The sequence below is a fragment of the Aspergillus brunneoviolaceus genome (assembly GCF_003184695.1).
Source record: "Aspergillus brunneoviolaceus CBS 621.78 unplaced genomic scaffold BO95scaffold_34, whole genome shotgun sequence".
Taxonomy (NCBI): Eukaryota; Fungi; Ascomycota; class Eurotiomycetes; order Eurotiales; family Aspergillaceae; genus Aspergillus; species Aspergillus brunneoviolaceus.
Genome location: NW_020290764.1, coordinates 26,045 through 47,810, shown reverse-complemented (window position 1 = coordinate 47,810; position 21,766 = coordinate 26,045). Strand labels below are relative to the sequence as shown.

The 21,766-nt window shown below is 52.2% G+C and overlaps 5 protein-coding genes across 5 annotated transcripts; 2 read left to right on the top strand and 3 right to left on the bottom strand.

Moving 5' to 3' along the window:
• Positions 1–1,345: 1,345 nt before the first annotated feature.
• On the bottom strand, positions 1,346–7,426 carry BO95DRAFT_473519 (BRO1-domain-containing protein; the record flags this gene model as incomplete). The annotated part of the gene is made up of 6 exons (XM_025589729.1): positions 7,078–7,426; positions 5,739–6,994; positions 5,535–5,675; positions 4,218–4,520; positions 2,540–4,136; positions 1,346–2,482 (listed from the first exon to the last, which is right to left on the bottom strand). Exons 1-6 carry the CDS (start codon positions 7,291–7,293, stop codon positions 1,346–1,348), a joined length of 4,650 nt encoding a protein of 1,549 aa, XP_025442177.1. The 5' UTR covers positions 7,294–7,426.
• Positions 7,427–7,577: 151 nt separating this feature from the next.
• Positions 7,578–11,696, top strand: BO95DRAFT_389189 (ATP-dependent protease La). The gene is made up of 2 exons (XM_025583575.1): positions 7,578–10,980; positions 11,033–11,696. Exons 1-2 carry the CDS (start codon positions 7,792–7,794, stop codon positions 11,195–11,197), a joined length of 3,354 nt encoding a protein of 1,117 aa, XP_025442176.1. The 5' UTR covers positions 7,578–7,791; the 3' UTR covers positions 11,198–11,696.
• A 353-nt stretch (positions 11,697–12,049) lies between these two features.
• On the top strand, positions 12,050–12,729 carry BO95DRAFT_463676 (uncharacterized protein; the record flags this gene model as incomplete). The annotated part of the gene is made up of 2 exons (XM_025589001.1): positions 12,050–12,272; positions 12,347–12,729. 2 exons carry the CDS (start codon positions 12,050–12,052, stop codon positions 12,727–12,729), a joined length of 606 nt encoding a protein of 201 aa, XP_025442175.1.
• Positions 12,730–13,488: 759 nt separating this feature from the next.
• Positions 13,489–14,218, bottom strand: BO95DRAFT_131045 (uncharacterized protein). The gene has a single exon (XM_025580512.1). It carries the CDS (start codon positions 14,092–14,094, stop codon positions 13,642–13,644), a length of 453 nt encoding a protein of 150 aa, XP_025442174.1. The 5' UTR covers positions 14,095–14,218; the 3' UTR covers positions 13,489–13,641.
• Positions 14,219–14,342: 124 nt separating this feature from the next.
• Positions 14,343–15,199, bottom strand: BO95DRAFT_362992 (histone deacetylase complex subunit SAP30 Sin3-binding domain-containing protein; the record flags this gene model as incomplete). Its single annotated transcript, XM_025582599.1, has 2 exons — positions 14,343–14,870; positions 14,981–15,199. The coding sequence occupies 2 exons, from the start codon at positions 15,197–15,199 to the stop codon at positions 14,343–14,345; spliced, it is 747 nt and encodes a 248-aa protein (XP_025442173.1).
• Positions 15,200–21,766: the final 6,567 nt, after the last annotated feature.

Sequence of the window (21,766 nt, the reverse complement as noted above, 5' to 3'; positions counted from 1 at the left end):
AGCCGTGGAAGCGGAGAATCCCGGATCAAACAGCACTGCACCTCCAATGATGGCAACTTCCCCTCCTACTCGCCTGCATATGTATGCTTCCCTGTTGCATGGAACGTTTTCCAGTGGTACAGGAAGCATTTCGTTCCCCTCGACCATGATCCGTTTTCTCTGCCATCATCGCAACTCGAACTAGTCCCCACGGCAATTCTTTCGTTGTCCACAAAGAACTCGACGGTAGTCTATGCTAGGTAAAGCATGCATAAACTACTCGGCAAGAGTAGGTATATGCATCAGCAGAACGAAGTACAACCCTACAAATCATCTACCCGCTATACGTATACCCTACCCCCAGCACAGACAATAGACTACCACACTCACGCTCCTCGAGAGAGAAGAAAGCAGCAGACGGTGTAACCGTGCCGTACAATGACTTCATCGGTGCAACACCAAGTATTCACTCCCTACCCAGGTACAGCACAGCACAGCACAGTCCAGCTAGCTAGCTAGCTAAGTACCAGGGAAGCTGGGGTAGGCCAGGCCCCATGTGTTTGGGTTGGGTGGGATTCCGACGGATGGGATAGGAAACTGTACGTATTTCTGCATACGTACGGGTTGGCGCGTTTTTCTTTTCTTTCTCTTTTTCTTTGGCGAAAGGGGCTTGAGGTCTTTTAGCTGGATGCTGTTAATGAACCGGAACGGTAAGGGGAGGGAAGGGGGGTGCTCGAGGTGATTCTGCGGATGGGCTTGTACGTTGATTTCGGATAGCCGGGTTACTAATTGAGCTTGGAGTGGGTGGGTGTGCGGTTGACAGTTTTCAGTCCTAGTGTAGGCTCCAGTTGCTGGCAGCATAGATTCACTGCTCGATCCAGCCAGCAATGGGAGCTAACTAATTCAGATTCCTCGTGCACTATTATCGTCTCGTTTTAGGCCTCGAATGATACGGTCTACAATCAGAGCTCGACGTTCGCGTTCTGTCGTTCATGATGTGTTTTCATACTTCCTTGAATACACATGCAGAATCAGATAATTCGTTTTGTGACCCGTGCATGACTAAAGTCATACCCGCCTGATGTCAATAAAGAACAAAGTAGCAGGAATAGATCATGACTGAGACGGCCCCATGAACCGACACGATGAGATTCCATGAACAGAGCAGTAGTATTAACGAAGAATGGAGTTCACAAAGCAGAAATGAAAACCAATACTAATGGGGACTAGCAAACAAAATGAATTCGACACGACTGCAGAGATGAAAACGCCCTAATGCAAGATATTTCAGTGATTCGTTCCATGCGTCTATCATACTTCATGACCCGTCCATCGATATATCAACTAGGAAAGAGGGCAGGGCGTCTTATTTCCAGGCGTTGAGTCCGGCCCAGGGATCAGTCGACGAGGCCGATTGTCCCTGTGACTGTGACGACTGCGACTGAGCCTTGTGATGTTGAGTTGCGCCGTATGGCCGGCTTTGAGCGTAGCCGCCAGGGCCGGATGGAAAGGGGCCGGAAGTCGAAGGGTAGTTTGTCTGCTGAGGTCGAGGCGGCGGAGGTGGCGGAACGTAGCCCTGTGGTAAGAAAGAAGACGGTGCTGCAGGAGGAGTGGGCCCGCTGTAGCTGCTGAATGGGGTAGGGGTAGAGGAGTAGAATTGCTGGGCTGGAGGCGGCGAAGCGGCCGGTGGAACAGGATAGGCCATGGGATTATAACCCTCCGACAAAGGTGCTGCTGCTCCTTGCTGGTATGGTTGACCGGGATGGTAAGGCATACCAGCGGCACCATGGGTCATGTACTGCCCATAGGGAGCTGGAGAATGGGACAAAGGAACGCCATGCTGTTGCCCAGGAGGAAATGCTGGTGAGTTCTTCGGCGAGGCGAGAGATGGGTTGTAAGCAGGCGTCTGCACCGCTGGAGGCGGCGACTTGGCCTTGGACGGGGGTGGGGGGGCCATTACCCCTGCTGAAGGCGGTGCAGGTGTGGTGGTCTTGGGCTCGGTCGACAGGCGTTCCATCAACTGCCGCAATTTCTCCCGCTCGCGATCTTCCTGCTCTGTGGCACTGTTCGCTCGCTCGCGTTCGATCTGCCCAAGTAGCTGAGCTCCTTCAGAACGACGGTTGTTAATAAACGCTTCGACGTTTTTCTTCAGATTCTCCACCGTCTCGGCCATCTCAGTGTAGAAAGTCTGGGCTTGAACTGTTCCCGAAAGCAAACCATTGAAAGCATCATACACTTTCTTGTATCGAGCCATGACCGTGTTGCGTTGACGTGTGATGGCTTCGTACTTCGACTGCTCAGATCTCACTCGCTTATCTTGGAGCAGATCCCCGTAGATCTTGGTCAGCTCTTTCATGAGGGAGGCTTGTTTATGGTTGGCCTGAAGCAACCGATTCTGATGCGGACGGAATTTCTCCAGTTCGGACTCGAAGAGCTGGCTCTCTTGCCCAGTGATCGATTTCTTGTTGAGAATCAGGACATTAGATATGTCATCGTTGTGAACCTGCAAAGAATCCATTTTAGCTCCGGTGCACTGAATCAACTATCAATGATGACTTACCTTCTCCTTCAAATCCTTCAGAACTTGTGATCGCTCCCTCTTGACTAGGTTCAGCTTCTTCAAGATGGCCTCGACCCGGGCGATCTGTTCCGACACAGAGGGGCTGCCTTCGTCGTAAACATCATCTAGCAGATTCCCCTCCGGCGTGGAGGCGTAGGGACTTCCTAGACCATTCTTTGCCTTGCCGTGTTTCGACCCCGCTTTGATCATGGCACGCTGGAAGAGGACGTCAGCTTCATCGGTTTCTCCTGCAGAGCGCATTTCGTCGAAATCAGCCTCATACTGCCGTAGCGTAGACAGCAGCTGGGCGTCGCTTGCGCTAGCCTCGTTGATAGTGTCGCGGTATGTCCGAATGTCTCCACGAAGGGTAGTATTGAGCCTTGCACTCGGCTGCTGACTCCAATCGGCGCCGTATTTGGAGCGCATCTTCTCACACACGCTTTCTTCCAAGTCGAGCTTCTTAGAGCACTGGTCCAGTTGTCCAAGGATCTCCGATTTGCGGTCCTGCAAGTCATCAAGCGCTTTGATGAAAGGCTGATGACCAGCAAGTTCCTGGCACCATCTTCTGAACTCTTCATCGACCTCCATTTCTTGATCCATCCCGCCTTTGAGAATATTAAGGCTTCCGGGAAGTTTGAGATAATCCAAACTGGCAGCCATTTCCCCGTTAGCCATTTCGACCTTTTCGGTCTCGGCTCGGATAAGCTTGGCCTTTTCTTCGTCGTAGAGACTAGCTGTCTCGGTGACGGACATGGGAACTAATTTCTGGAAGATATCCGGGCCGATGATCCGTTGAATGTCCTGGCCCTGGTAGAGTTCGCTGACTGGAATCGCCTTTGCCGCTGGTAATTTGGCGACAGCAGACAGGCCTGCTTCGCTGGGAACGGGCTGGTGGTAGATGAAATCATTGTCCTTCTTGAATACCGTAAGCTTGGCCTGTACATTAGCTAGGTGGAACTTGACAACGTCAAGCAGATTTGTGCCTGATTCTGAGCTGAGGTTTGTGTTTGGCGAAACTGATGACGGGAATGACTTGGCCCATCCCATCGCGGCTGTCGAGTTCTTTTCCGCAAATTGCAGTCGAGCAATGGCCACACCATGAGATCCACTTTCACTGTCCGCGAGGGCTTGGTAGTACGATGCGACGGAGGCCATGTGAGCCGCTTTGGTCTGAACAACGATTGACCAGACTTTGTCAAAGATCCCCTTGCAAAACTCCTGGATCGCCTCGGCGGCCTGAGAGTAGAGGTAGGCCGACTGGCTGGCCAGTTTCGCCAGCAGCCCAGCCTTCTTGTTGTCCGCAATCTGTTTCTCCAAGAATACTTCCTGACTCTGCGCGAGAGTAATGTGGATCAAAGCCTTGACCGTCTCCCGGTTCAGATCAGTCGAGGGCGCATGGAGAAAATTCTCGTTGATATAGGTGAACATGCCAGCAGAGGCCTGGAAGGAGTGATAGGCAGTCTTGAGGCCTGCGTCCTCGGCGCGATTCTGGTTGGCCGCATGACAAGAGAGCACGGCAGAGATGTTGAAAATGATGGAAGCTTTTTCGTAGGCGAGAGAGTACTGGGAGGTGGGTTTATGGGTGAAAGCGTCGTACCTGGTAAACATTGTGACAGTATTTTAGTAGATGCCCGACAGGGAATAGGGAATAGCAGAAGCCCAGTCTCGCATTGCGTACCAGGTAAAGGATATCTTGATATGGTTCTCATCCACTGGGAAGCGCAAGTCCAGCAGCTCCAGTTGACCATAGTAGCGATACAGTAAGTCGCGACCCGTCGCACTGTCTTTCCCCGCGCCCCTCATGTCCTGGCGCAAGCGGTTGAGAGTGGCACATTCTTGACTGTAGCGATCGGGATCTTCACCATAACTTTGGCGAATGTAGTCCTTCAGGGGTCGAATCCAATCGATTTCGTTGGTCTGCTTCAGCGGACACGAGATCATGGGCGATTGAACCATCTTGCTCATGTGTAGGAGCGGGGAGCTCCCATTAACGGCGGAGAAGAGACGGGGAGCGAAAGGCGAGGGGAGATAGGGCGAGAATAGACAAGGTATCTGTCAATGATTGCGATGGAGGGGGAGGGGCGGTGATGGAGGCGAATAATGACAGACGGGAACGGGCGGGACTGTGGGGTAAAGTCCAGTTGTTTTTTTCGGAGAATGGGAAACAGAGATGGTGGCTGGTAGGAATGTCGAGATTAGTTCGATTGGGATGGGATGGGATGGAATGCCACTGCAGGCAGCACACACGGGCAGTAAGACCGCCCGATGACGACGGCGGTGAAGCGGAGGAGGGGTGCTTCTACTACTTCAAATAGCAGGCAGACAACAGCTTCAACCGTAGCAACACTCAAATCAATCAAGGCGTGATATTCGTGTGAACTTGCAAGTAGGAAACAATTAGCAGTCACATCCACCGACTATCATGATCATCATATGGTGAATAGTGGGTAAGAAAGGGGGAATTTGGCAGAAGATCTGATTTAAGTTATTGTATTGTGGTAATGGCAGGCTGGGGATGGATGGATTGGTCTCCAAGCTAACCGCCCGCCGTGACGAACAAGACAGGCACACCCACTCACTGCCGCAGTAGCACCCACCACACCCACCTATCCTATTCCGACTCCCAATTTGGTCCCCTCAACTTCCCGTCTCCGCCCGCTGATTATTCGATGTATGTATGTTTGGAAGAGAGAGAGGTCTGATATGATTTTTCTAATCGTACATACATCAAGTTACATACACTTGAAAGGATTGCTCTATCCACGCACTAATCAACAAGCATCCAAAAACAACAAAATATATAGAAACTGGCATGGAAATCATCCCAACATGCAGAATAGCTCAAGGAACCCCCAGTGTCGCCGGCGCTATGATAATCGTCCAAAATAAATACAGGTAAGAATCGAAGAAGGGAGGTCGTCCGGGACCACGACCTTGGGAATATCAGTTATACATCACGTTCAGCTGGCGTTGCGCCTTTCAGTTCGAGCCCGACTTCTTATCACCATCGGACTTGTGGGCATCGCCATTGTCTTTCTTGCTGGCATCGGAGTGGTTCATAAGCTTTTGCCAAGCGGACTTGAGGAAGCCCGGGTGCTTGGAGTCGTCAGTCGAGGCGCCGGGGCTAGACGGGGCACTGGAAAACGGTCAGAGGAAAGTGAACAGAAAGGCAGTCAAATCCAATCAAGAAGATGCTTACCCATCCTTATCCTTGGGGATATCCATGATACGCTTGGCAGTTGTATCGCCCATCTCGTCCGCAAGAACCTCAAGAATCGTTCGCTGATTACTGGTCAAGTACTTGGGCATGGCAACCTTAAATTCGACCTTCAGGTCACCCGTGGGGCTGAAGTTGCGGCTTCGACCACCCAACTTCTTCATGCCCATGCCAGACAAAGTAATGCGGTCGCCGGTGCCAGTACCCGTACCAACCTTCACCTTGACCTCGCCATCCAGGGTAGGCACCTTCACTTCGCCACCCAGAAGAGCGGTGGTGAGAGGGATGGAAGCTGTGTAAAGAATGTCGGACCCAGCGCGGCTGAATCGGTGATCAGGAGCGACCCGAATGGACACATAGAGATCACCGCGTTGCGTACGGGAGCCTGCGGGAGCTGCAGTACCAGTGGGCGGGGCATCACCTTCCCCGGAGATTCTCAGACGCATGCCGTCCTCGACACCTCCCGGGATGTCCACCTGAACGGTCTTCTTGTCCCTAACCACTCCATTACCCTTACAAGACCCACATTCAGATCCTCGGGGAACAGTCATGCCCAGTCCACCACAAGCGTCGCAAGTAGCTGCCACCTGGAAGCCACCCTGCATCATGTGTACTCGAGTGCCGGATCCGTTGCATTGACGGCACTGGGTACGTTTGGCACCCTTCTTCAATCCCTCTCCGCTGCAGGTGTCGCACTCTTTCAGAGGGGTAATCACAATGTCCTTCGAAGTGCCCTTCGCGGCCTCCATGAAGGAGATGCTGGTCTGAACCTCAATATCTTCACCCACAAGAATCTCCTGGAAGGGTCCCCGGCGGCCTCGACCAGATCGGCGAGCGCCGCCAGTGAAAGCGCCAAAAAGATCTTCGAAGTTGATATCGGCTGAGAAGCCTCCACCAAAGCCACCACCAAATCCATGAAAGCCTCCGGCGCCAGCAAACGGGTTGCCGCCACCGAATGGATTGCCGCCGCTGGGATCGAAACCGCCGTTCTGGTCAAAAGCAGCGGAACCGAAGCGGTCGTAGTTTTCGCGCTTTTTAGGGTCGGACAAAAGCTCGTATGCCGTTTGCGCCTCTGCGAACTTCTCTTTCGCGTCGGGTTCCTTGTTGGTATCCGGGTGATATTTCTTCGCCATTCCATAGTAAGCCTTCTTGATCTCTGATGCAGAAGCGCTTTTGTCGACTCCTAGGACTTTGTAAGGGTCGGAGACAGCCGCGAGCGGAGCAGTTGTATGAAAAGTCTGCAAGCCAAGGGGGACTCATGTTAGTGCGCAGTCCAAACTTTCGCAAGAAGACTTGGCCGGTTAATGCCCGGACAACTTACCCTAGTTGTTGAAGGAACTGCAGGTTGCTTCTTGCTGCAGGCACCATCGCGCAAGCGCTTGTTGCTTGAAGAAGCGGTAGAGGCATGATAGGTCCGGGCCGGGGTTGAGGACCGGATGGTGGTGGAGGGACTCTGCTTGGAGTATTGCCGCGAGGTCCGCAGTAAACGAGCGGGGAGAGCCGCGGCTTTGGGCATAGCGGCAGATGTAGCACTCATTGTGGAAGACAGCTAAGCATCAAACAAAACGCAACGACGGGAAATGGGATGTAGGAGAAGTAGAAATTTGAATTGGCGGAAGCTGGTTTGAGAGGAAGAAGAACCACCGGAGACCTTTCTTGAAGCATCGACCGCCTCCTGATGGGGAAGACGTTTGGAAGCTTCGAGTCGTTCCGGCTCGAAAAAGTTTCCCGATCGGAACAACAAGGTTCCGAACAGCAGCGATGATGAAAGCTTGCGCTTGCTTCGGTAATCAATCACTCGACCGAACAGACCTTCGATCGCCCCCCTCAATCTACATACCTACTCAGTACATCTAGCTACCTTCACCACCTTGCTTGGTTTTCTCTTTTCTTTCCTCCCCCCTCTCCTAGCTCCAGCTCTATCTGTATCACCCGCTCTTTCGGTCGGTCTCCAGGCTACCGTACTTGATCCCATATCTTTCGCCTCTCCTTTCCCGCCTTATTCCGTCCGCGTCGTCCGCGTCGACACAGTAGCATGCTCCGCGGCCAGACACTCCCCTGGAGAGCCGCGCTCCACCAAACGCCGCGTCCTATAATCCTCCGCCCTCTGCTCTCTTCTCCCAGACACAATGCCAGTGCTCGTTCAATTTTGAGTGCCACCCGAGTCGGCCGTACCCTTCCATCCTCTACTCGACCTTTCTCCTCGAGCTCAATCCGTCTGAAAGAGAAGCCCCCACAAAATGACGACAAGGAGGACACAACGCAAAAAGAGCAGAAGGATACCAAGGAGGAGAAGGACTCTGTACGGCGCTCAGATGCTCGACGAAAGGCGACCGATCCCTCCAGCAGGCAGGGATCGTCACTAGAACCCGGAGCTCCGACATCGGGGTCGTGGCGGCGGAAAGAGAAGGCGGCGGTGGACAAGGAGCAACGCGGCTTGGAAGAGGAGTCGAAAAAGAGCGGCAAATCCGCAGATGGCAAAGGAAGCTCTTCCGATGAACCCACCCCCATACCTGTCAGCGGTGGCTCCTCGGACTCCAAGCCTAGCGGCGCCAGTAACGGCGACAATGAGGACGGCGGCAAGAAGGGCAAGAAGGGTAGTAATGAGAAGGCCTTACAAAAGCCAGTGGTCCCAGACATCTATCCTCAGGTCATGTCTATTCCCATCGCGAAGCGACCACTCTACCCGGGTTTCTACAAAGCTATCACCATCAAGGACCCCAACGTTGCTAGCGCCATCCAAGAGATGATGAAGCGTGGTCAACCTTACGTGGGCGCCTTCCTGTTCAAGGATGAGAATGCGGATGGGGACATAATCGAAAATCTCGAAGATGTCTATGACGTCGGTGTCTTCGCACAGATTACCGCGGCCTATCCTCTCCGTGGCGACACGGGCGGTGTGACAGCCGTCCTCTACCCCCACCGTCGTATCAAGATCTCCTCCCTCATTCCGCCCAGCGATCCAGCGAAGTCAGGCACAGCGGAGGAAAAGGTTCAGGAAAAGCGTGGAGATGTCGTGGCTAGCTTCGAAGAGGGAAGTGCGGAAGTCGCCCCCAAGGATCACTACGAGCCAACCTCCTTCTTGCGAAAGTACCTTGTCAGCCTTGTCAATGTCGAGAATATGGCCGAGCAGGCCTACGACAAGAAAAGCGCCATCATTCGCGCTGTGACCAGCGAAATCGTCAACGTCTGTAAGGAAATCGCTAGCCTGAACCCTCTGTTCCGTGATCAAATCTCTGCCTTTTACACCGACCAATTCCCCGGAAACCTCAGCGACGATCCCGCCAAGTTAGCCGACTTCGCTGCCGCCGTCTCTGCCGGTGAACTCAATGAAATGCAGGAGGTCCTGGAGCTAATGAACATCGAAGAAAGACTTCCCAAGGCTCTCGTTGTCTTGAAGAAGGAGCTCATGAACGCTCAACTCCAGTCGAAGATCTCTAAGGATGTTGAGGCCAAGATTCAGAAGCGACAGCGTGAGTACTGGCTCATGGAGCAGATGAAGGGTATTAAGCGGGAGTTGGGTATCGAATCCGATGGTAAAGACAAGCTGGTTGAGAAATTCAAGGATAAGGCGGAGAAGCTCGCAATGCCGGAGGCCATCAAGAAGGTGTTCGACGAGGAACTCAACAAGCTGGCTCACCTGGAACCGGCTGCATCCGAGTTCAATGTGACCCGGAACTATCTGGATTGGTTGACTCAGATCCCATGGGGTCAGAAGAGCGTGGAGAATTTCAGTATCAAGAATGCGATGACCGTCCTTGATGAAGATCACCACGGTCTCAAGGACGTCAAAGACCGCATCCTTGAGTTCATTGCCGTTGGAAAGCTCCGCGGAACTGTCGAGGGCAAGATCATCTGTCTTGTGGGACCACCAGGTGTGGGTAAGACCAGCATTGGAAAGTCCATTGCACGTGCCTTGAACAGGCAGTACTACCGGTTCTCTGTTGGCGGCTTGACAGATGTTGCTGAGGTCAAGGGACACCGTAGGACTTACGTTGGCGCACTTCCTGGCCGGATTATTCAGGCCCTCAAGAAATGCCAGACCGAAAACCCTCTGATCCTGATCGATGAGATCGACAAGATCGGCCATGGTCACCAAGGTGATCCCTCGTCTGCTCTGCTCGAACTCCTCGATCCCGAGCAGAACTCGTCATTCCTGGATCACTACATGGATGTCCCGGTGGATTTGTCTAAGGTTCTTTTCGTCTGTACCGCAAACATCACCGACACCATTCCCCGGCCCCTCCTGGATCGCATGGAGTTGATTGAGCTCTCCGGCTACGTTGCGGATGAGAAGATGGCTATCGCCCAACGCTACCTTGCACCCGCCGCGAAAGAATTGACGGGTCTGAAGGAGGTAGACGTTACCTTGACCGAGGATGCGGTTGAGGAGCTTATCAAGTCATATTGCCGTGAAAGTGGTGTACGTAACTTGAAGAAGCAGATTGAGAAGGTGTACCGTAAGGCCGCCTTCAACATCGTCCGTGATCTTGGAGAGGATGTTCTCGCCGAAGAAAAAGCAATCACAGACGAGGGTAAGGCTGTGCAAGCGGAGGCGCAGAAGGAAGCCGAGTCGACCGATTCCGCAAACGCTTCTCTTGATTCGGAAAAGCCGACCACGGAAACACCCCGAGTCGCGTTGAAGGTTCCTGAGCACGTTAGTGTCAGCATTGACAAGGACAGTTTGACTGACTACGTTGGCCCTCCCGTCTTCAGGGCCGACCGTCTGTATGAGACTTTCCCAGCTGGTGTCACCATGGGTCTTGCCTGGACCAGCATGGGCGGTGCCGCTCTCTATGTCGAATCCATTCTTGAAAACGCTCTGTCGCCCGAGTCCCGACCTGGTATCGACATTACCGGTAACCTACAAAACGTCATGAAAGAGTCTAGCCACATCGCGTACTCGTTCGCCAAGTCTGTGATGGCGAAGCAGTTCCCTGAGAATCGATTCTTTGAGAAGGCCAAGTTGCACATGCACTGTCCTGAGGGTGCAGTGCCCAAGGACGGACCGTCTGCCGGTATCACAATGGCGACGTCTTTGCTGTCTCTGGCTTTGAACCACCCTCTGGACCCGACCATCGCCATGACCGGTGAACTCACGGTGACTGGTAAGGTCTTGCGCATCGGAGGACTACGGGAGAAGACGGTGGCCGCTCGCCGTGCGGGAGCTAAGAAGATCATCTTCCCTGCGGACAACATGTCCGACTGGTTGGAACTGCCCGAGGTAAGTTGACTCGCATTGTTCTGACTTAGCAGCCACGCTAACTCTCTTGCAGAATATCAAGAAGGGTATTGAAGGCCATGCAGTTGGATGGTACTCAGAAGTCTTCGACATCTTGTTCGCCGATCTTGACAAGACCGCTGCCAACCATATTTGGCAGAAGGAGCTTGCGGCAAAGCCGAAGAAGAAGTCCCAGGCGGCAATCGAGGATGATGAGTGAACGACCTGACTACTGCTGGTGCCGTAATGTGGCAAGCACTTCAGGATAATGTTCTACACTGTATCGGGTCACGTACAGGGCGTTTCATTAGGGACAGCATGGGCTTGGAGTCGGCTTCCTATCTATCTGACGAACCGTTTCTTCTGAATTTAGCAATTGACATTTAGGTTGTGGGCAGAGTCTACAACCAGGGCGGATTTCGTCGTCCCTTGGCCTGAGCTGAGCTCCGCATCGAGACGCGGACTCATGGGGAACAGGCGGCGATGCTCAAAACCCCCCCGAACAACACCACTCCGCTCTGAGAAAACAAGATGGGCATCGGTCCATTCGACTGGTATTAGACGTGTGTCGAAGTTCTGCAGAGGAGCGGGCTTAGAGTTGGAGTGGCAGCACTTTTTCTGGTGTTGGTGCCAGACTTTAAACGGTCTGTGATCAGTCCTTGCATGTATGTATATACGAAGACTATGCCTGTATAACTTGGATAATAGAGGCTGCTGCCTGTTCTACATTACTTTTACTGTCACTTTTGGTTTTGCTTTGGTGAATGCAAGCTTAATACCTAGCCACCCACCCAGTACCAGGTATCACTGGGGGATGGTTCTTTCGCACTCATTCACTGGGCCTGAATTTTCAAGGTGATTCATTCACCTAGTCACTTCTGACTGGGTTGCTGGGCTATAAAACCCCCCTCCTCTCATCCTCGAATCTCTTCTTCATCCTTCCATCTCCCATCCTCCGCCTTCTTCTCATCCTCCACTTCTCAACCAACCCCACCCATCCACAAAGCCTCAATCCCAGCATCCAACAGCGCCTTCACACTACCCCAATACACTTTCATCCGTCAGTGACAAGATGAAGCTCCACCCTCTCTGGCTGCTCACCCTCCTAATCACCCTGGTGACCTCGACCGCCATCAAGGCAGGCTGCGACTGCGCCCTCGCCGCCGGCACCGACGGCAACAACGACGAGGTCTCCCGCGAATCCGTCCTCGCCTATGTGAAGTGCATGCACGGTTGCACTGAGCACGCGTCCATCAAGAAAGCCCTGGACGGGTATATCAGCCTCTACACTCGTGGTCAGTACAGTGCCCCCCACTAACAAGCACCGTATCCTCCATCAAGCAACTCTAACTCCTTCACCACGCTCTAGACAACGTCGTGACCGAGCCAGCTGCCTCCGCCCCTGACACCGACATCGATGCCTCCTCTCCTGTCGCTGATCTCGATACCGATTTCGATGAGGATATTGGTGTCACCTCCATCGCGGCTTACACACTCGACAGCGATGAGGACGAGGACATGGACCTTCTGAGTGATGCTGATGCCGATACCTTCGACACCACCTCGATCTGGGAAGAAGACACCACCAATACCACCACTCTTCTAACAACCCGCATCGCGCCCCCCGCCGCAGACGGCGAAATGTCCACCCAGGACCGCAAATGCCACCGTCGCTGCCGCCGCACCAAGGATTGCTGTCACACCGACATCTGCTACTCCGGGGTGTGTCTGGGCCCTGGCAAGTCGCCTTAGCTTAGCATCCGGACACCTTCCGTGTCACACCACTGCCTGCCCAATCTTTCCGCTGTTGAGTGCCCTACCTTCCTATCGACCTTCGAGGTGGGTGCTAGTTCATGAGTACGTCTCCCCCACTCCCCTCTCATATGGACCATCGAGACGGTACTGCACATCACCCCAAATCACCCCGTTGGATACTAACATGAACCCCACTGAGCAGGGCATACAACCGCAAGAAGTGATCTGGGCTCGGCCAGGGGGATGTACGCAAATCCAAACTTGATTGTATCCACTCGTTCTGTGTTACCGTTTTGATATTTGATGGAATTTCGTTTGAACCCACTCACAGCAGCATGGGAGAAATTCTTGTCCTTCTGGTGGTAACCTTGGCTTTTGTCTGGGGGGAGGGGGGAAACCCATCACGTTGAGACATGGTTTTAATCTCTTTGCTTTTTCTCTGGGAAAGTTTCTGGGAAATCTCTGATTCTTGTCGATTTGGTGATTTCTGGGAATGACAGGAAGGCGTGGATGATTGGGCGTTCGCTTGTGAGGGCTTACCTTATTTGGGTGTCCCTTTCTTGGGGACTGGACTAAGTAGTTAGGAGGTTGTTACCACGGATAGGCAATTTGAGCTCCTCTTTCTGCTACTATTGCTTCAAGGTGCTTTCATTGAGTTGTAATTTGGTTGGTTTCTTTCTTTGGGGGGTTAGTGGTGGGTGGGTGGTGGGGGAGGGGGGAGGGAGATCAGCTGTTTGATGTGCGGGTGGGTATAAATGTTGATATACATGATACCCTGACCCGTAAGTAACAGCCCGAAAGCGTATCGATGACCCCTGTCATTTTTATTGGACGGGGTGGTAACCTGAAAATATATCGACAGTGTCTGTTTACTCATACATGTAAAAGATGGGAAGTCTCCGAGCTTTATTAAGATTTATTATACATACAGCAGAGGCAGATTTGGAAGCATAGGAGCAAAGCCGAAAGGGGGGATAAAGCAAAGGAGCAACCGAGCCGGTCTATCAAAGCGCCTGCGTTAAAAATGGGATAGGAGTATTCCACACCCTCGGAGAGCATGGTGGAGCCATGGCAATGTACCTGCGGGGCCGGAGCATGGCAGCAGTGAAATGAAGTCTGTTCGAGTCTTGTCCCAGTGTTCATCAAAGAATACCAAGTCACCGTGCTTGCAAGTAGACAGCAAATATGCATGCCAGAAGACCGAGGTGGGTGTGGAGAGATTAGGTGTAGAGGGTAGGAGAAGAGAGGATAAACGAAGAACACAGTGAAACATGTCGCACTGATGGGTATCACAAGAGAATAACAGGAAACCGAGCCAGTGTCTGTCCGTTTCCGACAAGAAGAAGAGAAGAATGTGTGCATCTCGGGCGGGAGGAGCGGAGGGGAGGGTGACCTGATGGCCCAAGTATGGCGAGACTACCAACCCGGTCACCTCAAGATATCCTGAAAGTCGACCCTGAGACACCAAATATAAACAAGATCATGGCGAGGCGAAAGCACCCAGACGAGTAGTAGGTTGTATGCCGCAGGCATAACCGGGCGTTTCGAATCGCAGCGCACTATTTGCAGAATGAAAGGGAAGAGTATGGCGCGAAAGCCGTCATGCCGATCTAAGGTTGAAACCTCAGTCGAAAATGTCGCCCTCTTCCCTCTTCCCGAACTTTGTACAGAAACCGAGCAATGGCCTCCTGCTCTGCAAGTCCAGCACTATTGAAGTGTTTGCGGACCGACAAGGCGAGTTGATTCTTGCTTACTCGGTCTTGGCCGATGATGTGATGCAAAGCGCTCTTCCCGTCAATTTCATTCGGTCCTTTCTTCTGATTTTGACGGTCTTTCTGTTTGGCACTGATACCATTGGTGGCCGACGGAGGATTACCGTGCAGGGCTTTTCTCGCGGCAGTCGTAGCGCTGGTGGAGGCGTTGGCGGTGCTGCTCGACGGTTGGGAGGTGCCGTTCGTCGTTTCATTTTGGCGATGTAGATGAGCGCGCTGGGCGGCGATTGATGTCGGGGATCGTAGGCCGATGCCTCTGGAGAGGAGCAGGTGAGAGTATTCGCTGGGAAAGGCACTGGGGGATGAAAGTTTGTAGGCGTGTCGGTACGAGTGGAGGAGGCTAAGGGGCATCTCGTTCCAGGGAATCTGCACCAAAGAACACAATGTCAGTCACTCTAGCCTCTGGAAAAGAAGAACAAAGTAGGGATTTTGATTTTGGTTATCGGCGACTGGCGAGGAGGAATTCGCAGGCCTACCTTTGGCACATCTGCAGCGTTTCCCCCAGCGGGGGCACTGGTCACATTGGCGAGGTTTCCTGAGACTTTGACTTCTCGGCTGGTGACAGATGTTACCAGAGATCCGTTCGCACCTTTCCGGGACTTGACACTCGTAGTCTTGTGTTCTCTGGTAGTACTGGAGCCCTCCGATCGAGAGTCGTCCTGGACGGCCGCCGTACGTTGACGCGGGGGAGCCATGGGGCACGAGGACAGAAATTTGCGCGATGACTTGACGCGAGTGATCAGAGATTGAGATACGTGGTATCCCTGAGAGCAATCGGAGGACGATCTATCATTCGAACACTAGCGTTGATTTGAATGAGCTGGGAACAGTAGAGAGGCTGCATTGTCCAAGAACTTGTCTGATTGAACTTTTGCTTCGGCCGGCGAAAGGGCGGCCAGACACGGCAGAATACTTGGAGCGCGACATCATCGCGGCCGCATTGGGTAATATTGCCGAATATCCTGACGTGAGGAGATCAGTTTGGAATGTGCAGCGCAACGTCCTCTATGTCTATTTGGCAGCTAGGTCTTTCAGAGCACCGGACTCTGTAAGGTATCATGAGATTAACCGTTCAAGGGTCAAAGTCTCTGAGGATTCTGTTGCAATGCCAGCTGCAGACTAATATAGTTGTTGGCCGATAGCGGCGCTGAGCCCCGGTTGCTGGAATGAGACAGATCCAGCTAGCTTTGCACTGCGCAAACCCAAGTACAAACACTCGGAGCATCCTATCGTTGTCTGGATGCCAGATCAAACCTCGATTAACAAGACAGCAGCTACCGAAACCAACCACATGACTACCACAGTAAGAGCCATGTTACATAACAAACCCTTCAGGCGCATGGTGCGACACGAGCACCACATCAATCGGGAGCTCACGGGCAATGTCTACGGCTAGACTCAAGAGGTAACATTGTTCCTGCATGTTGTTTGTCTAATGTATTGGTCAGGTGTATACATGTGCACCTTCTCGGCTCAATTTCCGAGTATATATTCCGGTCCCCGGATCTTCGAAACCATGCGCTCAGAATCAGGAACGACACATTCACCGTCAACCAATGTATTAAAATATAGACCTAAACCATACTACCTACAGACCAACCCAATTGATAAAATCAGTACTGCATAAACAGTATATTCCTATGGCGCCCACCAACAACAATCCATACCACCACCACATACCGCCTTCAACCTCTCGGCCCTCATCAACCCGCACCGCGAACCCCTCCAGCGCTACCCACAATCCCTAGACCCATAGTACATAGTAAGAGATGCTAGCTCAAAGCCCATACCACCCAGCTAGAGCAAGTGCTAAGAGGCCAGTGAAAAGCCCGGACGAAAACTACTCAACGTCCCGTTCAAGAGGACCTTTCGATCATCCAATGCGGGGGAAACTACACACACAGAGCGAAATCTACCAATCCCTACTCCCTGCTCCATGTACGGTAAACACTCTAATACTCCTTCGCCACCCCCCAAGCGGCAAGCGCAACACCTGACTATAGTTACTCCTGATAAGCAAAAATCCACAATCTCGTAATAAAGGCTTCACAAATCGTACTATGTGGGAAACCAAGAAAACAATCCCCCCCCCCCCCGCCCCCCTCCGGGGCTCCCCCTCCTCCACATAATGATCATGTGAACCGGGGGGCTTCGGCAACTTATCTCCATAGTTATGACAAATCCCCCACACGGAAAAATCCCCCTCCACCCCTCGCCCTCGCCAACTCGTGGCCTCGCCTAGGGGATCCGGCGGAACAAAAATCACCCGTCGAAATTCTTCTTTCTCTCTCTCCGCATGGAGTAATCTTTACCACCCCGGGAGTGGTGCAACCCCGATCACGTGGAATGTCACAAAACCAAACAGGCTTATCTCAGCTGTCAATCGGGGGTGTTTTGTCTTAATCTATGTGAGATTACTGTCTTTGATTGGTGGTATGGAAGGGGGAAATGTGTATTTCCACCAATTGTGGGCTCAGTCGACTGATCCGGGGTGTGAGCAAGAACATGAATCTATATCTCTGATAGGGGTGTGCTCGATTGTAGAGGTCGGATATAGCAATGAATAGCCACCGGCCATACACGATTCCCTATATGGTAAAATCGCTAATGTGCAAGCCGAGCTTGAAGGTCGGGCACAGTCACTACACATGTCACGGAAAGTAAACTCGCTTATAGACCCAAGAAGGGGAAAAGCAAAGGCAAAAAGATGAGGCGAGGAGGATGTGTTGTTTGTGCCTGGGAGATGAATCATCGGCAAGCAAGTAGGCGAGAACTTTTTTTTCTATACATACTCACCGCTACATGTTAGATGACAACGCAAAATCAGGAAAAAAAAAACAAGTTGGTGCATGGCAAACGATAAGTAGCAAACGTGAAATGGTTATTGGGTTGTAGGGAGAGAAGAATTTTCCCCTTCTCCCTGTTCTAACTGCTGTATGCCCCTCAACGATTCCCGGGTTTTGGAATTGGTCGACTACAACGTGACTTAGCGAGTTCCTCAGCGTCAAAAAAGTCTACCCAATGTAGCTTCTGTTATGGTAGACGAGCAGTCGCAGAAAAGAATTGGCCGAGATGGAGGAAATTGCCGAGGAGGAGGGGGGGGAGGTTCATCTCATTTCCTTTGACCCTGAACGGGCCAGCAACACCAACACATCGCGACATGATAAGAATAGTTACATAATTTCCCGGAAGAGTAAGCCAGTCAAGCCACTGCACGCCTCGCCTGGGCACAGCTGCACGGCAAAGGCAGCAAGGTTCAACCCACCGGGATACCTTCTGCCGGACAAAGAGCAACCTGGAGGCCAACCGCCCAGTGAGAACGGCTCAGACCACCACGGGACTCGGGATAGATTCGGCAGAGCAAGAGAGAGAGAGACAGCGAGAGAAACTCGGGTCGGACATCCCGATGGCACAGCGAGAAAAAAATTGCCTCAGACCGAGAACCTAGCCTAGCCTAGAGAAGGCGGCGGGGAGAGGGGGGTGGGGGGTGGGGGAAAAAGTCAAACCATGGCCGACTGAACAAGAAGAGAGGGAGAAGGGAGAAGGGAGAAGGGAGACCGGGAGAGGGGAAGGGGGGGGGGGAAGTCCCGGGGGGAGAAACTGCCCAACCAAGGCCAGAACAGGCCCTAACGACGATGGCTGCTTCACCGGAAAACCCCTTTGAGGACGCGAGCCCGCATGCTGTGCCAGCCTCAACTCATTCCTAAGGGACTGGAGAGTGAGAAAGAGGAGGTGGAAAGGGAAAAGTCGGGTTAGGTAAGAAAATTTCTTTCTCTCTTTTCTCCGCAATAGTTGCCCGCCCTGTTTGGACTCGCAAGCCCTCCCCCAGGAAAGAGGAAAAAGGACCGCAGTTCTCCCGAAATCACCCGATACCTCACACACTCTCTTACACCATAACCCCCCCCGTCTCTCTTCTTAGTACTCAGACCGTCTCAACTTTGTGGTTGCAGAGATTTTCGTCTCCCGTCGTAAGTCTGAAAAATTTTTCTCTATGGCTTCGCGCTCCCCTCTCATCCCGAAAGGGGAGGCTTCTCGTAGAAGTTGTCTACCCTGGATCGTGTCCAGTGGATAGATTCGGGACTTGGAGGACGATGACACCAGATCTTAGGTTTTGATCCGCCGGGCTCTAACTTCATTAATAATATTTTTTTTCTTCTTTTCCTCATGCTAATTATTGTTTCCTGTCAAATCAGAGCATGTGGAAGACAGTACCCCGGCCTCGGCCCGGTACTACGTACTGTCCAAACTAATCAGATGGTGTTGTGCGCCGGGGCCTGGAGGAGAAACACACACAAACACACCTGAAAGTCTCACTTACGGTACACATTGGAACCCACATTTCCCTCCCACATCCATCCATTCTCTCCCACATTATTGCAGCCGTAGATGTGACCATAATAATGATGATGACAGTGATGATCCAATGATGAAGTCGACAACGGCAGGTAACTACCGGGCAGGCAAAGCAAAATCAGCAGCGAGCTTACCAACTATTGACGTGGCGAGCTGAGCTTAAAACTGCGCAACAACAACCTGTTGAGTATACGACAGCAAAGTACAGTACAAGTCCTACAGTACAAGTCCCTACTCTGTAGAGTTGTACACCACTAACTACTGTACCTCCGCAGGTCAGTCAGACAATGTACCAACTGTACGAAACTCTCAAACCAGGAACGCGTCCTCCACAGTAGGAGTGTAGTCTACGTGGACTCTTGGGCAAAACCTTGAACGAGAGAACTATCTACCGACCAACGAGTCACAATGCCTCCAGACACGGGAGATTGTCATCTAGAAGGGCCGCGCACTAAAAAAAAAAAGTAGACGGACAGAAAAAGCCTAAAGCTACTGACCGGGTTTAGTTTAGCTGCAAATCATTCTTCTGATTCCATGACGTAGTCCCGGCCATCTTCCGCTTGTGTGGCCCCCCTGCCTCTCTCTTCCATTCTCGGTCGGCTCGGCGTTGGTCCCTTTTTTTATCTTTTTTTTTTTTTTTTTTTGACTGGGTATCGTATCGGGCGAGAGAAGATACCGCCCAGCCCCCCAAAATCCCCCCCCAACTCAGCCCCAGCCCTTACAGTTAAGCATGTATTGTACGTTAATTACCGGTATGTGGAGGGCAACAAACTGGGGCATGGGAGGGGGAGAGGACCTTGGGAACAACCCTCGATTGGGGGAAAAGGTTCGGTGAATCTTCGTGGTAGTCATATGGGGTAAATTTCCCCCTTGGGAATGCTTTTTTTTTTTTTCGCGTTGGTGTTTTCTTGGTAGTGAACTGTACCTGAATTATCTCATCTACCATGTACTTGTACAAAGACAAGGTGTTCTTGGTTGGGCTGCATGACAGCCCACTTAATTCCTTGTTGTATAACTTTTCCTGTGGTGACTTACTACTAGCTGCCTTTCAATGATTACAGCTTTCTTAAGAAATCACTTCCAATGGGGTGGTCTGGAAGAGGACAAGCGCCGGGAGGGGCGGCGGCGGTGCTGCTGCTGCTGCTGCGGTGGTGGTGGTGTTGATGATCGGATTACACCTGCAGCTCAGCTTGAAGGGGTTGTTGTACTGTACTATACACTCCGAGTACGACGGCGTACACGGATCAACAACGCCCACACCTTTCTCCGGCCCCCACCCCCTCTGCCCTTCCCCTGTTCAGGTTTGCACTATTTTCCTGTATCGAAGAGGGGCACTGTACAAAGAGTATAAGACAATATGCTGCGTATGTTCAATTCTCAAACAGGGGGGGAGCGGGGGCCGGGGGGCCGAGTGGGATGTTTTTTTATGGTCCGATTCTCAATTATCCCCGATACGCACCGCGTAGAGTGTTCTTATGTACATAGTGACGTGACATAGCCCTAGAAAGTTGGGGATCTAGAGCGGTCATCACTTACCTTTGCAGACTAGACTAGACTAGACCGGGATTCCGGAGAGACAAATTGCAACAGAAAAACCTCATAGCTCCAAAGGAGCTATGACTAGGAGCGGAGGGAGGGGGAGGGGGGAGGGGGGTTGGAGGGGAAAGGGGTAAGAAGTAGGACGAAACGGGGCGGATAAGAGGAGCTTTTGCGAAATGAAAGAGGGGCACGCGCAAGCTCAACTGACGAGATGACTGTCTAGATAATCCCGTAGCATGTGCACATGTCTTCAGAACGAGTAGACTCTCCTGCGGAAGTTTGTTTAGGGCGGGGGATTTGGGTGTGTTTGAGATGCATAAACAATAGCATGATCTTCTCAGATCAAGAAAAACAAGAAGCCTGAACGTGTGTGTATGTGCATGCTGGACTGAAGAAATGGCACGACAAGGGCCTTATCTCTGATTCTCCTGCTTCAAGCTTCGCTCACAGTGCACTAGTACCTCACTAAGGCAGGTAGACAGCACACTACGGAGGTACTAAAGCCCTTAGTCTGACTGGAATGAGGAATTGCACAAGACCACGTCCTCCACCCTCGCCGAGTCGATCCTCCTGAACTATACGTACCAGTAGTAAGTCATCAAGAGAGCCAAGGGTCCACACCTCATGTTACCGACTTTGACTTATATAAATTTAGATACGGGGTAAAATCATCAGGCACCGACTTTGACCTACACACTATGTAGTATTGCGCCCACGTACCTAGATCCAGTCAGGTAGTTGCAAGATACCTGTTGGAATAAAGTGACATCTAAAAATGGCCCCCTAGCTTCACCCGGACCTTCCGCCCCCCCCCCTTTCGGGCGACGTGTCATCGCTCAAGATGACGACCGTTTTTTGCCCTGCGCCCTCTCCATAGAGTCCCCCAGATGTGACCAAGACTGATTATTACCAACTAACGGGGCAGTGCGATGGAGTAGTTACACGTTGTGGGGAACTTGCCTCTATTGACCGCCACATTTCCCCGAGACAGGTCTGAGAGAAGAAGTCAAATGGTGCGACCGAAGAGTCAGAGAGTGAGGTATCCGGGGGTGGGCAGAGGGGGGAAACCTCGGGGATATCGTTTCCACCGTGACCACGATACAATTGTAGGCAAAAGGCAAAAAGAATGATGTGAGGAGGCGCTGTGCCTTTTCAGATCGCCCAAAGCCCGCCCCAGGCTGCGCTCTCTCTCTTCATTGGAAGGGCTGAGGAGAGGTCTGTGAATAGGCGTAGATGATGGTATCTGGTGCCTGATAAGAGGAGCCTCGACGAGTTGACCAATGAATGAGATCAACCTGCTCTTCGAACACATTTCTGACCAGACTGCCTGACCTCTGACGGAGATTCTGAGACAGCCACGCAGTACAGTA